The following is a 17,694-nucleotide window of genomic DNA, read 5'->3' as shown; positions in this document are numbered from 1 at the left end:
CGTTAATATATAACATGAACAGCAAGGGTCCCAACACCGAGCCCTGTGGAACACCACTTGAGACAACTTTCCATTTGCAAGGGCATCCATCGACCATTACCCTTTGTTTCCTGTTACAAAGCCAACCTTCTATCCAGTTTGCCACATTACCCTGAATCCCATGGGCTTTTACTTTCCTGACCAATCTGCCATGAGGGACCTTGTCAAATGCCTTGCTAAAATCCATGTACACAACATCCACTGCACTACCTTCATCAACCCTTCTTGTCACTTCATCAAAGAATTTAATCAAATTTGTGAGGCAAGAACTTCCTTTAACAAATCCATGCTGACCATCCCTGACTAGTCCATGCCTTTTCACATGACAGTTAATCCTATCTCTCAGGATTGATTCTACTAATTTGCTCACCATCGATGTAAGATTAACTGGCCTATAATTGTTTGGCATTTCCTTTGATCCCTTTTTAAACAATGGAACTACGTTTGCATTTCTCCAGTCCTCAGGTACCTCCCCTGTATCTAGTGAAGATTGGAAAATCATCCTCAGAGCATCTGCTATCTCCTGCCTGACCTCCTTCAGCCGCCTCGGAAACAATCCATCTGGCCCTGGAGACATATCAACTTGCAAGGATTTCAACCCTTCGAGTACTTCCTCTCTCTTTATGACTATCCTGTCCAATATCTCGTGGTGTTCCTTCTGGACTACTATATCTAAATCCTCCCTTTCCTTTGTAAACACGGAGACAAAATATTCATTCAAAACCCTTTCCAACGCCTCTGCATCCCTGCTCTAACTTATATTAAAAGAAAATGCATCTCCACTTCAAGGTGGTGCTGCATACTATTCACTGCCTAATTTCCCACCTTTAATTCAATGAGCACTGTGGAAGCACATTTTTGGGTTAAAAATTGGATTGCTCTTGTGTCCATTTTTTTTTGGGCACTAAGCAGACTACAACAACAACTTACATATGTAGCGAGAGAGAGCCTTTAACATTGTAAGATGGAGCAATTATCAAATAGAATTTGACACCAAGCCACATGCGGAGATATTAGGGACAGATGACCAACTGCTTTGCCAAAGAGGTAGGTTCTGAATAGTGTTTTAAAGGAGGAGGGAGAGGATAGTGAGGTGCGAATTCCAAAGCAAGGGTCTCAACGACTGAAGGAATGGTCATCAGTGGTGGAGCAATGACCAGCATTCAAGAGGCCAGAATTTGAGATCTTGGAAGGCTGTGGAGCTGGAGGAGATTACAGAGGTAGGGAGGGGGCAAGACCACAGAGGGATATGAAAATAAAGGTGAGAATTTTAAAATGAAAGCATATCCCAACCAGGAGCCATTGTAGGCAAGCACAGTGGCTGAACAGACTTCTGCATTAGGATTTGAACAGCAGACTTTTGGACTAATTTAACAGCCTGGGGACAGTCTGCACCCGACCTGCACAGGCATTGATCACACTAATACACTCATTTACGTTAGGGTACTAACACCAGTTGAAAGATCCCTTTCCATCATTTGTGAGCAATAAGCAGGCTAGGGAATCTCTGAAATCCCCATTAGAGTATCACCAAGTGATGTGACAGTTAACAGTCACAGCCAAGAGTACCAGGTAGGTGTTAACATTATAAATATATTACATTGGAAGTACCTGATATCAATCTACACCCACTGCATAAAAATATATAGTATTTGCTAAATATTGGGATTGCCATTGGGGAAAAATAATATCACAAATGACATACAATAAAGTAACAATCTTTTTTGTTACAAAGCAATTTCGGAGTTCAATGATTTAATATGCTCGAATTAGGCTTTTGCGGCGTTAATCAGGCAACTGAGCTAGTGACACCATAGCAATGAGATTGTCAAGTAATAAAAGGGTTGATTTATATAACTGAAACCAATTGCACCTCTGACTTTGACATTGTTAGGTAATGTTTGGTATTGTTGCTAGGCAGTCACAATTCTGACAGCAATTTATCAGCAATTTAAGCAACCTTGTCGATATCAAATTCATCATACGATCATAAGAAATAGGAGCAGGAGCAGGCCATTCAGCCCATCGATCCTGCTCCACCATTCAATAAGATCATGGCTGATCTTCACTGTCTTTCCTGTTCCCCCATAACTTTTGACCCCCTTGTCAATCAAAATTATGTCTAACTCAGTCTTGAATATATTCAAAGACTCAGCTTCACTGCTCTCTCTGGGAGGGAATTCGAAATACTAGTGGCCCTTTGAGAGAAGGGTCCCCAGCTTAAATGGGAGACCTCTTACTTTTAAACTGTGCCCCCTAGTTCTAGATACCCCCCCAGCACGAGAGGAAACATCTTCGTAGCATCTACCCTGTCAAGTCCCCTCAGAATTTTATATGTTTCAATAAGATCACCTCTTATTCTTCTAAACTCCAATGAGTATAGGCCCAACCTACTGAACCTATCCTCTTAAGACAAACCCCTTCATCCCAGGAATCAGCCTCATGAACTTTCTCTGAACTGCTTCCAATGGAAGTATATCCCTCTTTAAGTAAGGAGACAAAAACTGTACATAGTATTCCAAGTGCAATCTCACCTATGACCTGTACAGTTGGAGAAAGATTTCCCTACTTTTATACTCCATCCCCTTACAATAAAGGCCGACATTCCATTTGCCTTCCTAATCACTTACTGTGCCTGCATGCTAACCTTTTGTGATTCATGTACCAGGACACCCAGATCCCTCTGTACTGCAGCATTCTGAAGTCTCTCTCTATTTAAATAATATCCTGCTTCCCTATTCTTCCTGCCAAAGTGGACATCTTCATATTTTTCCACATTATACTCCATCTGCCGAATTTTTGCCCACCCACTTAACCTACTTGTGCCCTCTTACAGGCTTTTTGTATTCTCCTCATAACTTGCATTCCTATCTTTGTATCATCTGCAAATTTGGCTACAATACAGTCAGTCCCTATATCCAAGCCATTAATATAGATTGTAAAGAGTGGAGGCTCGAGCAGTGATCCCTGTGGTGCTGCACAAGTCACAGTTTGCCACCTGAAAATGACCCACTTATCCTGACTCCGGCCTGAATTTTCATCCTTAAGGCTGGTAGAGGGGGTCAGGAAAATTCCAGGCTTGGGCTGCCTGCCTCGGGAGAAAGGCCGACAAGGGCGGGATTTTCATTGTGTTGGGACGGCAGGGAGCGGGGGGTGATGGTGGTGGGGTATTTTAGAGGGTCTAAAAGAGTAACACTTTTATTGGCTTGTTGTGAAATGACTTTTTTTTTTAAACATAGTGGAAAATAATGAATAAATTACTTTTTTTTTTACACACCCTAATGTCACTATACAGTTTATTGGTTCTGTACAGTGTATGGTCAGTGGGCATGGAAGTGTCATAGCTTGGCTGAGGGAGCATGGAAAGCCATGATGGAGGTGGGGTGTGCTAGAATGCCATAGCATGGCATGGGGACAGACCCTTAACTTCTTTATTCTTTCATGGGATTTGGGCATTGCTGACAAAGCAATCATTTATTGCCCATTGAGCTGAACATTTCAGAGGGCAATGAAGGGTCAACCACATTGCTTTGTATCTGGGGTTACATGTAGGCCAGCAGATTTCCTTCTCTAAAGGACATTAGTGAACCAAACGGGTTTTTACAACAATCAATGATAGCTTCATGGTCACCATCACTGAGCCTGGCTTTATATTCCAGATTTATTAATTGAATTTAAATTCCACCAGCTACCATGGTGGGATTTGAACCCATGTCCCCACAGCATTAGCCTGGGCCTCTAATTTACTAGCCTGGTGACATTACCACTACACCACCTTGACATGGGTGAGGGGGAGGTGGTGGTGGGAAAGGGTAAGATCTTTTGAACTCACCTTTTAACAGGTCCCCTCATACAGACCAGGGTTCACGACCCTGAGGGGCTGTGAACCAAAATTCTTTAAAAACCTGGCCCGAACTTGCTGGCTTGAGAAGACACTTCCTGTTCCTATAAAATCTTAAGTTCTCTTGGAGAAATATCGTAAATATCACAGAATTATGCAAGTTACTACTTACTGTGGCTCTTGAACTGATCCTCCTACACAGTGGAACCTTTCAGGAACTGTCTTCCAGTCTTTGGCCATTTTAACCATACCACCAGCATCAAGCACTCCGTAACCAAAGAGGTGATTAAACTCCAGACCCACACCGTTCCTCCTCCACTTGTGGACCTCATCATGCAGCTGGTTGCGTTTGGAGGTCAGTACAGTCAGGTGCTGCATGTCCCGCCATGTTAGGATGGGACTGAGAATCAGAAGTTGGGAAAAGAGAGGGAAAACTGTGTAAGTTTGCACAGCTGTTGTCAATTACAACTCATAGAGTCGACTTTGCAAGAATAAGAAACATCTTAAAGAAATGTAAAATGCGCACAATAAGCATTTTTTTTTCAAAATGAACTATTCACTTTATTTTCCCTTTTTTCCCTCATTTTTCCTTTCTTTTTTAAATTGAATTTTGTGTACAGCAAGGTTAGTGTCAGTTGTGGCTCAGTGAGCAGCAATTCAAAGTCAGGAGGCTGTTGGTTCAAATCCCACTCCAGACACTTGGGCTCAAAATTCAGGGCTGATACCCCAGTGCAGTACTGAGGGAGTGCTGCTCTGTTGCAGGTGCTGACTTTGGGTTGAGATGTTAACTGTGGCCCTGTCTGCATTATTTCAATGAATAGCAGGGGAGTTACTACCCAGCATTCTGACTAACGTTATCTCTCAATCAACAGCACCAAAAACATTACCACTTTGCTCTTCATGGGAGCTTGCTGTGTGAAAATTGACTGCTGTGTTTCATAGAAACATAGAGGCATAGAAAATAGGAGGAGTAGGCCATTCAGCCCTTCACGCCTTATCAGCCATTCATTATTATCATGGCTGATTATCCAATTCAATAGCCTGCTCCCGCTTTCTCCCCATATCCTTTGATCCCTTTCACCTCAAGAGATATATCTAACTCCTTCTTAAAAACATAAAATGTTTTGGCCTCAACTACTTTCTGTGCTAGTGAATTCCAAAGGCTCACCACTCTCTGGGTGAAGAAATTTCTCCTCATTTCAGTCCTAAATGGTCTACCCCATATCCTCAGACTGTGACCCCTGGTTCTGGACTCCCTCACCATCAGGAACATCCTTCCTGCATCTACCCTGTCTAGTTCTGTTAGAATTTTATAGGTTTTTATGAGATTCCCCTCTTCTTCTGAACTCCAGTGAATATAATCCTAACCGACTCAATCTCTCCTCATATGTCAGTCCCGCCTTCCCAGGAATCAGTCAGGTATACCTTCGCTGCACTCCCTCTATAGCAAGAACATCCTTCCTCAGATAAGGAGACCAAAACTGCACACAATATTCCAGGTGTGGTCTTACCAAGGCCCTGTATAATTGCATCAAGGCATCCCTGCTCCTGTGCTCGAATCCTCTGGCTATGAAGGCCAACATACCATTTGTCTTCTTTACCGCTTGCTGCACCTGCATATTTACCTTCAGCGACTGGTGTACGAGGACACCCAGGTCTCGTTGCACATTCCCCTCTCTCAATTTATAGCCATTCAGATAATAATCTGCCTTCCTGTTTTTGCTACCAAAGTGGATAATCTCACATTTATCCACATTATACTGCATCTGCCATGCATTTGCCCACTCACTCAGCTTGTCCAAATCACACTGAAGCATCTCTGCATCCTCCTCACAGCTCACTCTCCCACCCAGCTTTGTGTCATCTGCAAATTTGGAGATATTACATTTAGTTCCCTTATCTAAATCATTAATATATATTGTGAGTAACTTAAGAAGAGTCTCGAAATGTTAACTCTGTTTTTCTCTCCACAGAGGCTGTTAGACCTGCTGAATTTTTCCAGCATTTTCTGTTTTTGTTTCAGATTTCCAGCATCCGCAGTATTTTGCTTTTATCAGGAATATGGTCTAGTGTCTCATCCAAAAGATGGCACAACTGACAGTATGAAAATGGAAGATTAAATTATGAACTAATTTAGAGGTTTAAGATGATTAGAGGGTCCGAGACAATAGATTGAGAGAAACTATTTCCTCTGGTGGGGGTTGGTCAAGAACAAATGGGGCATAACCTTAAAATTGGAACTAGGCTGTCAGCAGTCATGTCCCCATTTAAAGGGAAACCTGGAACTCTTTCCCCCAAAAAGCTGTTCAGGCTGGAAGTCAATTGACAATTTCAAAACTAAGATGGATTTTTGTTGGGTAAGGGTTGGATAAGGAACCAAGATGGGAGGATGGAGTTGAGATACAAATCAACCATTATCCAATTGAATGGGGCACACTTGAGGGGCTGAAAGGCTTCCTCCAGTCCTTATATATCAAAGCAGTAAATTGATAATAGTTTATTATATCTTGCTCTTTAACAAACTATGATATAAGTTGGTTTTACAACATTTCGTAACTAATATAATGTCCATGGACTATAAAGTTTGGTTGTATAGAATCATAGAAAGTTTACGGTGCAGAAAGAGGCTACTCAGCCCATCATGTCTGTGCCAGTCGAAAGGTCAGCCACCCAGCCTCATCCCACTTTCCAGTCTTTGGTCCGTAGCCTTGCAGGCTAAGGCACTTGAGGTGCATATCCAGACACCTTTTAAATGAGTTGAGGGTTTCTGCCTCTACTACCCTTTCAGGCAGTGAATGCCAGACCCCCCACAAAGCTCTGGGTGAAAAAATATATTAGCACAGCCTGGATTTTTTCTATGGTGGGCAGGCTGGGCAGGAGCAGGGAGGGGCGGGCGCACAGCCCATCGCCGCCCGCAATCGGTTGCTCACCGCCATTTTACATGGGCGGGCCAATTAAGGTCCGCCCAGCGTAAGGCACAACCGGTAGCGCAGCGTTACGTGTGCGGGCTGGGGGGGAGGAGGGAGAGTCAGGGCCTGCGCTCTTTCACACATGTGCACAAAAGAGCTCAGCAATCTCCCTGAGGCGTGGAGCTGTTTGTAAAGGTGGGAAATTTTATTTATTTGTTTTATAAAAACTTCAGGAAACCTCATCCCGCCCGTGGATGAGGCTTCCTGAAAAATACGAAGGCCGCTTGGGCTCTTCGCCTGCCCTCCCGCCAACCTTAAGTCTGGACAGGCAGCGTTCTTAGGTACTTTAATTAATTTCTTAATGGCCTCAATAGGCCCGTAACATTTCGGCAGGTGCACAGCCGACTCCGGCATGTGCCCACCGAACAGAATATCGCAATGGCGCACAATGAGGTCGGTACGCACGCCCAACGCCATCGCGCGTCATTTTATGCATCGGCGAGTCTGGCCCGCCCCCGCTCGCCGACCAAAAGATTCAGCTCCTCAATTCTGATAGCAGTAGCATAATTATTGTAACTGGTCTGTTGACAGGCCAAATAAAACAGTTCATACATACTTTGCTTCCAAAGCCAAGGCAAAAACACCAGCGGCCTCTGGCGCTGCGGCAGATGTCCCAGAATGACGGAGAGTACAGTTCCCGTACAGATCAGTTGTTGCCTTTAATAAAGCAATCGGAGAAAAGAGATCATTAGGGCATTTATTTAATTAAACAGCTTCTGTGTTGCATACTCAAGGATAGAATGGCCATATCAATTACACATATCACTAAGCGGCAGCCACAGCATTATCCTCACTCGTGCTTTTTGAAATTATCTCCAACAAAGGAACAGCTGCTGCTCCATATGAAACAGCATGACCTAGACAATAATATCACCGCTTACCACGCCAGCTTCTGGGTTTCTCTTCCTCCCATTGCTGAATGTAGAGGCAAGAGTTGAGGAGCAGCTTTCATCATAAAGTGCTGTCCTCCCATCATTAATGGCAGAGTTGATGGAGATAGTCCACATGCTCGACGCATAGCCATCACAGTTGCAGTCATCATAGCTGCCCCCGTCCCCAGAGGCCCACACATAGATACTTCCCTTTCCATTCCGGCCCTGTAACAGAAAATTAATCTGTCAAGTTAAGTGATCTGCTTTCATGAGAGCGCATGGCTCACCGGATAGAGCACCACATGGAGAGTGACATTTGTGTGCACAACAGGAAGGTTCCATATTCACTGGAAATAAATCTATTTTCAGCTCAGATATTAAACTGAAGGCCTGGCAGCGCTCTCATGTGGCGAAAGAGGATTCCATGGTCATCATTTCGAAGAAGATCGGGGGAGTTATCCCTGATGTCCTGGCCAATACTTAGCCCTCAGTCAAGATCACAAAAACAGATTATCTGCTCATTATCACATTGCTGCTTGTGGGAGCTTGCTGAGTGCAGATTGGCTGCCGGGTTTCCAACATTGCAACAAACATTTCAAAAAGTATTTCATTGGCTGAGAAGTGCTTCAGGACATCCTGGGGTTGTGAAGGGTGCTATAAAAATGCAAGTCTTTCTTTTACTAAATACGCAATCTTGCTGTGTTTCGAGTGACAAAAACAGAAACACAGGACCAATGGTGACAATGATCATTAGTAAGAAGTTATCTAAGGAAAATTTCAAGGCATTTGTGGCAGGGACTGAAGACAATGCCTTCAATTGTCCAAGTATTTAATTGGAGCCATCTCATCTGCACAAGTTCTGGCATCTCCTATATATATATATTGTCTTCTAAATCATTGGACACCCTACGACAGAAGGGGAACACAGATTTTCCACAGATAAATTTGCACCTACAGGAACACTTATTTAAGTCTCAATAAGTCAAAAGTGCAACACAACTTACTGGGAGTGCAATAGGTCTCAGTGAGCCAAACTGAGAGAAGTGGCAGGTTAAAAAGAAATGGACAAATATAAATAATTTAGGCAAACTACAAAAGTGAGATGAGAAAGGTTAAGTGGGAAGATATGAGAAACTGAGCAAAAGGTATCACGAGCAATAGGAACATGTTAATGAGGCATATTCATAGGAAGAGGATAGTCCAGGTAAGGTTGGTCACTAGGAACTGATGGAGGCACGCCAAAGTGAAATATTAAATGAGTATTTTGTCTCAGTTTTCAAAGAGGTGGCTACATGAAACCACCAGAGCTGGAAGTAGAACAGTCAACGCAGGTTAGTGTTCACAGAAAAATGGTACTGACAAATTACTCAAACTTAAGGCATGTAAAGGATGGCAGTCAGGTCATCTACATTTGCACATCCTGTGGAAGCACAGAGAAGCAGTGAAAGAGTCCTTTGGAAAAGAAAGCTGTCCCAAAGGCTGGAGGGTCAGAAAGCTGAACAGAGCTGGAGCCAAGGCTGTGAAGCTACTGTGAATGCTGAAAAAAAAGAGACATAAAAGTAGCAAATGCTGCAAACACTCAGCAAGTCAGGCAGCATGTGGAGAGAGGAACGCAGTTAAGGTAACAGGTCGATGACCTTTCATCAGAACTAGAAAATGCTAGAGATAGAACAGGTTTTAAGCAAGTAGAGGCACGAAGAGGTGGTGGGGAGAGAGAGAAAAAAAAGGGAAGGTCTGTGATAGGGTGGAAGACAGGATATTAAAATGACAAAAGGGATGATTGAGCAAGGCTAGAGGGTGGGGGGTATAAACAGACAAGTAAAGAAGGCGTAAATGTCAACAGTAAAGCATTACCAGAATCTCCCGTCTGTAAATATGGGAGTAGAAGCTATGACTTGAAATTGTTGAGCTCATTGTTGAGTCCAGAAAGCTGTAAAATGACAAACACAAGATGAGATGCTGTACCTCGAGCTTTTGTTGAGCTTTATTGGAACAACGTAGGACAGCCGAGGGCAGAGGGGTCAGAGTGAGAGTAGGGTGGAGAATTAAAGTAACAGGTGACAGAAAACTCAGAGTTAAGCTTGAGAACTGAATGGAGGGACTCTGCAAAGTGGTTTCCCAATCTGCGTTTGGTTGCTCCAGTGTAGAGAAGACTACATGTTAAAGACTAATTAATTTTATTTCAGTAGGTGACACACCACTTGGATCTATAATACAGCTTGAAATTATGAACTACTTGGAGAAACATGCAGAAATATGAATCATTTAGGGCCAGTCAGCATGGATTTCGAAAAGAAAGGTCATTCTTGTTCAAATTTACAACTTCTTTGAAAAAATAACAATAAAGCTGTTATAAGAGAATGAAAAAAATTCCCGAGATATGTTTCATGTGGATTTTAAAAAGAGATTGCAGTGTTCAATTGTTCATTGTTTGATTATGTGTGTCTGTTGCCTGTTCTCTGGTCATTGGGTGTGATTAGTTAAGCCTGGGTGTGATGACTTAGAAAAAAAAGAAAACCGAGAAGCTGCTGAAAGCATGAGAAAGCATTGAATAAAACTCCTGTTGCACATGTAGAAGCTGGTGTGTCATCTTTGCATAGCTCCACGGCACATAAAATACACAACACAGACATTATGATAAAATACGCATGGAACAGGGCTGGTGCTTAATTTTCTGGCTGAATGGAGCAGGTCGGTGTCAGAGGTGGACCCTAGGAGGCACTTGTTTCTGCCCCATACAAAGTTAGGTTTCCCTCTTTCACCCCCTCGCAGATACGCTGGTGGACTTATAGTACAACCACTGAGATCACATCTCCTGGATCTTTGTGGGATCTGGATTTTGGTGATCCAAAAGTTTGACTCGTGATGCTGTTGTAAATGTAGGAATTGTGGCAGCTGAGTGGTGCACAGCAAGATCCCACAAACACCTAGGAAATAATTATTTTTCTCAAAGGGTCGTGAATCTGTGGAGTTCACTACCTCAGAGTGCAGTGGATGCCGGGATGCTGAATAAATTTAAGGAGGAGATAGACAGATTTTTAATTTGTAACGGGTTGAAAGGTGATGGGGAGAGGGAAGGAAGTTGGAGTTGAGGCTGAAATGAGATCAGCCATGATCGTATTGAATGGCGGGGCAGGCTCGAGGGGCTGAATTGCCTACTCCTACTCCTAGTTCTTATGTTCTGATAAGTGCCCGGCCCACAATGTTTTTAAAATGTTGGCTAAGGCCAAGACACGGCGGGGGGAGGACAGCTTCCCCCCCCACCCCCACTACAGTGTTCTTCCAATAGTGACCATTGATGGGATCCATTTTGTGTCCCCAAAAAGGGCAGAGAGTTTAACATCTCAACTAAAAGTCTCTGGAGTGGAGCTTGAATTCTTAGGGGTAAGAATGCTATCCCTGATGAAAGGATATGCTACGATTTCAGGTAGCAGCGAAAAGCAGGAGGTAGAACATCTAATCTCTGCAGACTTTATGCTGCTACATGTACCTATGTTCCATTAATGGCAAAACAGCTGAATAGAGATAAAAAAATATTGCTCAACTGACAGGGGGCAACTAAAAAAGCGCAAATAGATTATGGTTATATAATAATTTTATTTATGGCTATTATTATTTGTGTGGTTGAAAGCAATTAGATGAGCAAAACTTAGATCAGCGTTGCCAACAGAGATTCCCAGTGACTCAGCAGACAATTGTATCATGTTGTTTGACCCCAGGATTTTAACTCTCCCACCTGCAAGAAACTGGATGGGGGTGAGTGGGAGATGGAGAGCAAGTGAAAACATAAGAAATAGGGGCTGGAGTAGGTCACTCAGCCTTTGAGTCTGCTCCGTCATTCAATGCGATCATGACTGAACTTCTACTTCAACTCCACTTTCCTGTCCTATCCCCGTATCCCTTAATTCCCCATGTGTCCAAGAATCTAATGATCTCAGTCTTGAATGTACTCAACAGCTGAGCATCCACAGCTCTCTGGGGTAGAGAATTCCAAAGAGTCACAACCCTCTGAGTGAAGAAATTCCTCTCCATCTCAGTCCTAAATGGCTAATTCCTGACTGACCCCGTCACTGTTGTACTGCCAGAAACACACCAGCCAATTTGTGCACAGCAAGCTCCCACAAGCAGCTACGTAATAATGCCCAGGTAATATAGTTCAGTGATGCTGTTTGATATTGGGTTAATATAGATTAGATTCAGGGCTGGACCACACCATGATAGCCCCTCTCTTCTGTTCCAAGATTAAACCTGGGTGCCATGTTTCCCTATGAGTTTTTAAAAAATCATTCACAGGGTGCGGGTGTCGCTGGCTGGGCCAGCATTCATTGTCCATCCCTAATTGCCCTTGAGAAGGTGGTGGTAAGCCGCCTTCTTGAACTGCTGCAGTCCCTGTGATGTAGGTACACCCACAGTGCTGTTAGGGAGGGAGTTCCAGGATTTTGACCCAGCAACAGTGAAGGAATGGCGATATATTTCCAAGTCAGGATGATGAGTAACTTGGAGGGGAACTTCCAGGTGGTGGTGTTCCCATGTGTCTGCTGCCCTTGTCCTTCTAGATGGTAGTGGTCGTGGGTTTGGAAGGTGCTGTCTAAGGAGCCTTGATGAATTCCTGCAGTACATCTTGTAGATGGTACACACTGCTACCACTGTGTCAGTGGTGGAGGGAGTGACTGTTTGTGGATGAGGTGCCAATCAAGAGGGCTGTTTTGCCCTGGGTGGTGTTGAGCTTCTTGAGTGTTGTGGGAGCTGCATTCATCCAGAGTATCCCATCACACTCCTGACTTGTGTCTTGTAGGTGGTGTTCAGGCTTTGGGGAGTCAGGAGTTGAGTTAATCATCGCAGGATTCCTACCCTCTGACCTGCTCTTGTAACCACAGTATTGATATGGCTGGTCCAGATCAGTTTCTGGTCAAAGGTAACCCCCAGGATGTTGTTAGCGGGGGATTCAGCAATGGTAATGCCATTGAATGTCAAGGGGAGATGGTTAGATTCTCTCTTATTGGAGATGGTCATTTCCTGGCACTTCTGTGGCACAAATGTTACTTGCCATTTGTCAGCTAAAGCCTGGGTATTGCACAATGCTTAGCACCATTCATGAGTCGCGAATGATGCTGAACACTGTGCAATCATCTGCAAATACCCCATTTCTGACCTTATGATGGAAGGAAGTTTGATATTGGGTTAATATAGGTTAGGTCCATGATTGGACCCCACTATGATAGCCCCTCGCCTCTGAGATTAAACCTGGTGCTATGCTCCCTGCTAAGTTTTTTTTTGACTGAAAAGCTTATCAGCTTTCATTGGCCAGGATTGTATGTAAAGAGCGGTCACTTGGGTGACATACCAGTGGGAGACTGGGTCCAAGGAACCAAAAATCCAAGAGGAATCACCTCCTTCTGGGAAAGAAAATTAGAAGAGGGGAAGGAAATGAATTGGAAAAGTCCCACCCTGTACTGGAAACATAGAATTACATAGAATATGCATCAGAGAAACAGGCCATTCAGCCCATTGAGTTCATGCTGTACTTAAGTTTCTTTCCACCTTTCCTCTTCTCATTCTATCAGCGTCACCCTCTGCTCCCTTCTCCCTTGTGTGTTTATTTAGTTCCTGCATAAACATATGGGGGAGGTGGTGGTGTAGTGGTAATGTCACTTGATCAGTGATCAGGCTGATGTGCTGGGAACAAGGGTTCAAATCCCACCCTTGGCAGATGGTGGAATTTAAATTCAATTAATTTAAAAAAAATGTAACCCAAAACTAGTCTCAGTAATACTATCATTAATTGTTATAAAAATCCATCTGTTCCACTAAGGTCCTTCAGAGAAGGGAATCTGTCATCCTTACCTGTGTGATTCCTGACTTAACAAATGTGGCTGACTTGTAACTGCCCTCTGGCTGAGCATCCTCTCAGTTTAAGGAATGGACAACAGTGATGCCCATCTTTCATGAAAGAGTAAAGGGAAAAATGGTTTGCTTCACCTGCTGCGATTGGATCTTTGTGGTACATTATATTGATGGCGTCTAGTTTTGCTCTTCTCCACAAGTGCAATATTGGGCAGGGTTTTCTGGTCCCACCCACCACAGGGCTGGAAATTCCCGTCCAAAGTCAATGGATGTTTTGCTGGTCTGTCAAATTATCCATCCTGCCCATTAGGAATTCCACAGTGGGCAGGACTGGAAATTTTAGGCCATTTGACTCTGTGTCCAAAATATAAAAACCTTTCATAATGTTAAAGCTTTCTTTTCGATCAGCCCTTAGCCTTCACTTCCCAAGAGCAAAGAGACCCAGCCTGTCAAGCCTTTCCTGACGGATATAACCTCACAGTTCTGACATCATTCGAGTAAATCCTTATTTTGCCAGTCCCTCTGGGTCCATTTAAAAATGATTTTTGCAACATTTCTCATCCTTGAGGGCTCAGAGTGAGATCTCTAATTAGTGCATAATTAGTGCATAACACTTTGTGTTACAGACTCGAAACTCTTACTAACTAGTCTGATAGTTCAGACCTGGCACCACCATCAGTAGCAAAGCAGGGAAACCTTCAACCCCAGCAGTTTTGTCTAGAAGTTTCATCCAAAATGCACAGGCAAAAGGCCAGTGTTTTGATTCACTACTGAATCAAATCCCCGATCCTTGTTAACATTGTAACATGAGACATACAAGCTAATCCTTTCTCACACATTGCAGCAGCTTGTGGACAAATGCTGTTCTGAGTGTTCAGTCGCGCTGGTTCATTTGCCAGAAACACTAAACCAGGACTAACCAACAAATGAAAAGGATCCTCACGGCATAGTGTACAAACTGATTTCCATAAATCAGATGTCTCACTTTGTTATAAAGTAGCTATTAAAGCAAAATGTGAAGATTTGCGCATTTTTAAAATCCTCTAAAATATTAACTTCAGTTAAGTGGATAGACTGGAGAAGTCGGGGCTGCTCTTCTTGGAGAAGAGAAGGCTGAGAAGAGATTTCATTGGGGTGTTCAAAACCATGAGAGGTCTAGACAGAGGAGAGAGGGAGAAACTGTTCCAACTGGAAGGACAGTCGAGAGGACACCGTTATGAGATGAATGGCAAAAAAAGCCCAATGGCAACAGAGACCTTTTTACAGCTTCCAGAGTGGTTTAGGATCTGGAATGCACTGCCTGAGAGTGTGGTGGAGGCAAGTTCAATTGTGGCTTTCAAAGGGACTTGGATAAGCACCTGAAGAGAAAACATTTGCAGGATACGGATGGGGGAGTGAGACTAGCAAAGTTGCTCTTACAGACAGCCAGCATGGGCTCAATGGGTTGAAGGGCCACCTTTTGTGCTGCAACCATTCTATTATGGTTTGGCCATACCTCTCTGGCTAAATCCACTTTGCACAAACTAAAACCAGCCCTCGCTAAAACACATGAGTCCTCAAGGAGTATGTTACCAGCCAGGTTAGAATTTTATGAGCTTTATACTTATTGTTGCAAATGGTCTTGTTTTTGAAAAGGGCTCATTTGCCGGGTTATGGGAAAAAAGCTAGGGCAGTGCTTTCAAAAAGCCGACACAGGTATGACAGGCCAAAGAGCCTCCATCTGCGCTGTAAGATTCTAACATTCTGTAGCGTGATCAATGAGTTACTGGCCAGGGTTTTTCACTGAGCGGGTAGGCAGGCGCCTGACCTGTTTGAGTGTAAAATGAGGCATGGTGGCATCGGGCAAGTGTCCCGACGTACCCGTGCACACCCGCGATATTTCAGTCAGCGGGCGTGTGCGGGAGTTGGCAGCGCGCGTTGAGAGTGTGGTGGTGGAGGAGATGGACGATGTGGACAGAGTCACAAGGTGGGGGGACATGTTTGCTAACATTTTAAAAATCTGTATTTTTTTATTTTCAAAGCTGTTCATCTCCCTGAGGTGGCTCTGTGCCTCAGGGAGCTTTTCCAGTGGGCACTCACACGCATGTGCGCAGTGGGCTCTCACCCTCCTCCCCTGCACCCCCTCACAGGCAGCGCTAAGCACTGCAGTGCGTGTTTCTCGCTGGGCCGGCCATAATTGGCTCGCCAGCGTGAAATTGCGGTCCAGCCCTGATCGCGGGCAGCAGTTGGTTTCCTGACTGCCCCTTCCAGTCCCTGCCAAGCCCGCCCGACAGGGGCAACATCCTGCCCACTGCATTGGTTATAAGGGGATTCTGAGTGTTACCAGGGTTATTATCAGTTGTTCATGGAATCAAGTTTTTCCCAGTTCTACTCTGTTTCCTAAATAACTCTTTCCCCATCTTCTCTCCCTTCCCAACAGTTGCTTTCTATTGCTCTCCTGGGCTGGCCTCCTGATTCTCACACAACAGCTGTTGCTGCAAAACAATGTGCATAAATACCCAACAACAGGGGACATGGTAAACGCAATAACGTCACGGGATTGGACCTCACATGATCAGATGTCATATGACCATTCTCCAGGACTGCCTCCAATTAGAGGTGGCAGCCCTAAGCTCTCCCCCTTCTGTATCTTCTGCTGTTGTGTCCCATTCAGTTATTCCTCCTCCATCTCCTCCTCCTCCTCAATCCCCACCATTGGTCCACCTCCTCTTCCATCTCCTCCTCCATTTGCTCCTCCTCCTCCATCCCTTCCTCCTTCATTCCCTCATCCTCCTCTTCCATCTTCTTCTCTTCCTTCTCCATCCCCTCCTCCTCCATCATCTCCTCAATCCCCTCCTCTTCCATTCCTTCCTCCTCCTCCATCCCCTCCTCCCCATCCCCTCCTCCTCCAACCCCTTCTCCTCCATCTCCTTCTCCATATCCTCCTCCTCCATCATCCCGTCCTCCATCTTCTCCTCCACCCTTCCCTTTCCAGTCCCTCCTCCTCCTCCAGCTCCATCCCCTCCTCTTCTATCTCCTCCTCCTTCTAGTTATCCTCCTCCAACTCCTCCTCCTCCATCTCCTCCTCCTGCTCCAGCCCCTCCTCGTCCAGCTTCTCCTCCATCACTGCCATCTGTAATCCTCCATCCCCTCCTCAAACCCCTTCTCCTCCATCTCTCCTCCTCCAACCCTTCCTCCTCCACCCCCTCCACTTCCATCACCCCTTCCATCCCCCTTCCTTCATCCCCTTCTTCTCGATCCCCTCCTCCACCATCCCCTCTCCTCCTCCATCACCACCTCCATCGCCTCCTCCATCTCCTCCTCTTCCATCTCCTCTTCCATCACCCCCCTCCATCCCTTTCTTCTCCACCCCTCCTCCTCCAATCCCTCTTCCTTCATCCCCTCTTCCTCCATCTCTTTCTCCTCCAGCTCTGAATATAGTTTAATTCCTAGTGGGCCCCCATGATGATAAACACATAGGCTTCCTTTGACCAGCTGTCAATGGTAGAAAAGCAGGTACCAGCAGTTACATAAGATCTAAGAAACCAAACATCACAATGTTTCATCAAATCAAATGTCAAGCAAAAGAGATGCAAGTGAGTCACATGGAGGATGTGGACAGAGTCACAAGGTGGGGGGACATGTTTGCTAACATGTTAAAAATCTGTATTTTTTTATTTTCAAAACTGTTCATCTCCCTGAGGTGGCTCTGTGCCGTGACGTCTAATCCCGTGACGTTATTGCATTTACCATGTACCCCGTTGTTGGGTATTTCTGCACTTGTTTTGCAGCAACAGCTGTTGTGTGAGAATCAGGAGGCCAGCCCAGGAGAGCAATAGAAAGCAACTGTGGGGAAGGGAGAGAAGATGGGGAGAAAGTTATTTAGGGAACAGAGTAGAACTGGGAAACCCTTTAACATATCATGGAAAATAGCATCCTGGCAACTTGTATCGCCAATGGCCTGTGGGTAGACTGCAGAGCTGTCGGTAGCAATGATAATGGCAACCAAATTGACATATGCGATCATTAAGGAGTCATGAGTCTTTAGAGTTCTCTACCCCAGAGGGTAGAGAAATTAAGGGGTGTACGGACTGTGCAGGGAGGTATAGCCAAGGTTGAAGATCAACCATGATCTTATCGAATGGAGGAG

General features: G+C 44.6%; 1 protein-coding gene across 1 annotated transcript in view; it reads right to left on the bottom strand.

The window, feature by feature from the left end:
- pcsk2 (proprotein convertase subtilisin/kexin type 2) overlaps nucleotides 1-17,694 on the bottom strand; it is an 83,049-nt gene that overhangs the window by 8,498 nt on the left and 56,857 nt on the right. The window contains exons 9-11 of the mRNA XM_041174816.1: nucleotides 7,731-7,946; nucleotides 7,406-7,506; nucleotides 4,053-4,280 (exon numbers count right to left, since the gene is read on the bottom strand). Of these exons, the coding sequence (XP_041030750.1) occupies nucleotides 4,053-4,280; nucleotides 7,406-7,506; nucleotides 7,731-7,946 (545 nt within the window). The remainder of the gene's footprint in view (nucleotides 1-4,052; nucleotides 4,281-7,405; nucleotides 7,507-7,730; nucleotides 7,947-17,694) is intronic.

The sequence above is a fragment of the Carcharodon carcharias genome, chromosome 2, assembly GCF_017639515.1.
Source record: "Carcharodon carcharias isolate sCarCar2 chromosome 2, sCarCar2.pri, whole genome shotgun sequence".
NCBI lineage: Eukaryota > Metazoa > Chordata > Chondrichthyes > Lamniformes > Lamnidae > Carcharodon > Carcharodon carcharias.
The sequence above is the reverse complement of the archived record's forward strand: the minus strand, read 5'-3'. Positions and strand labels throughout refer to the sequence as shown.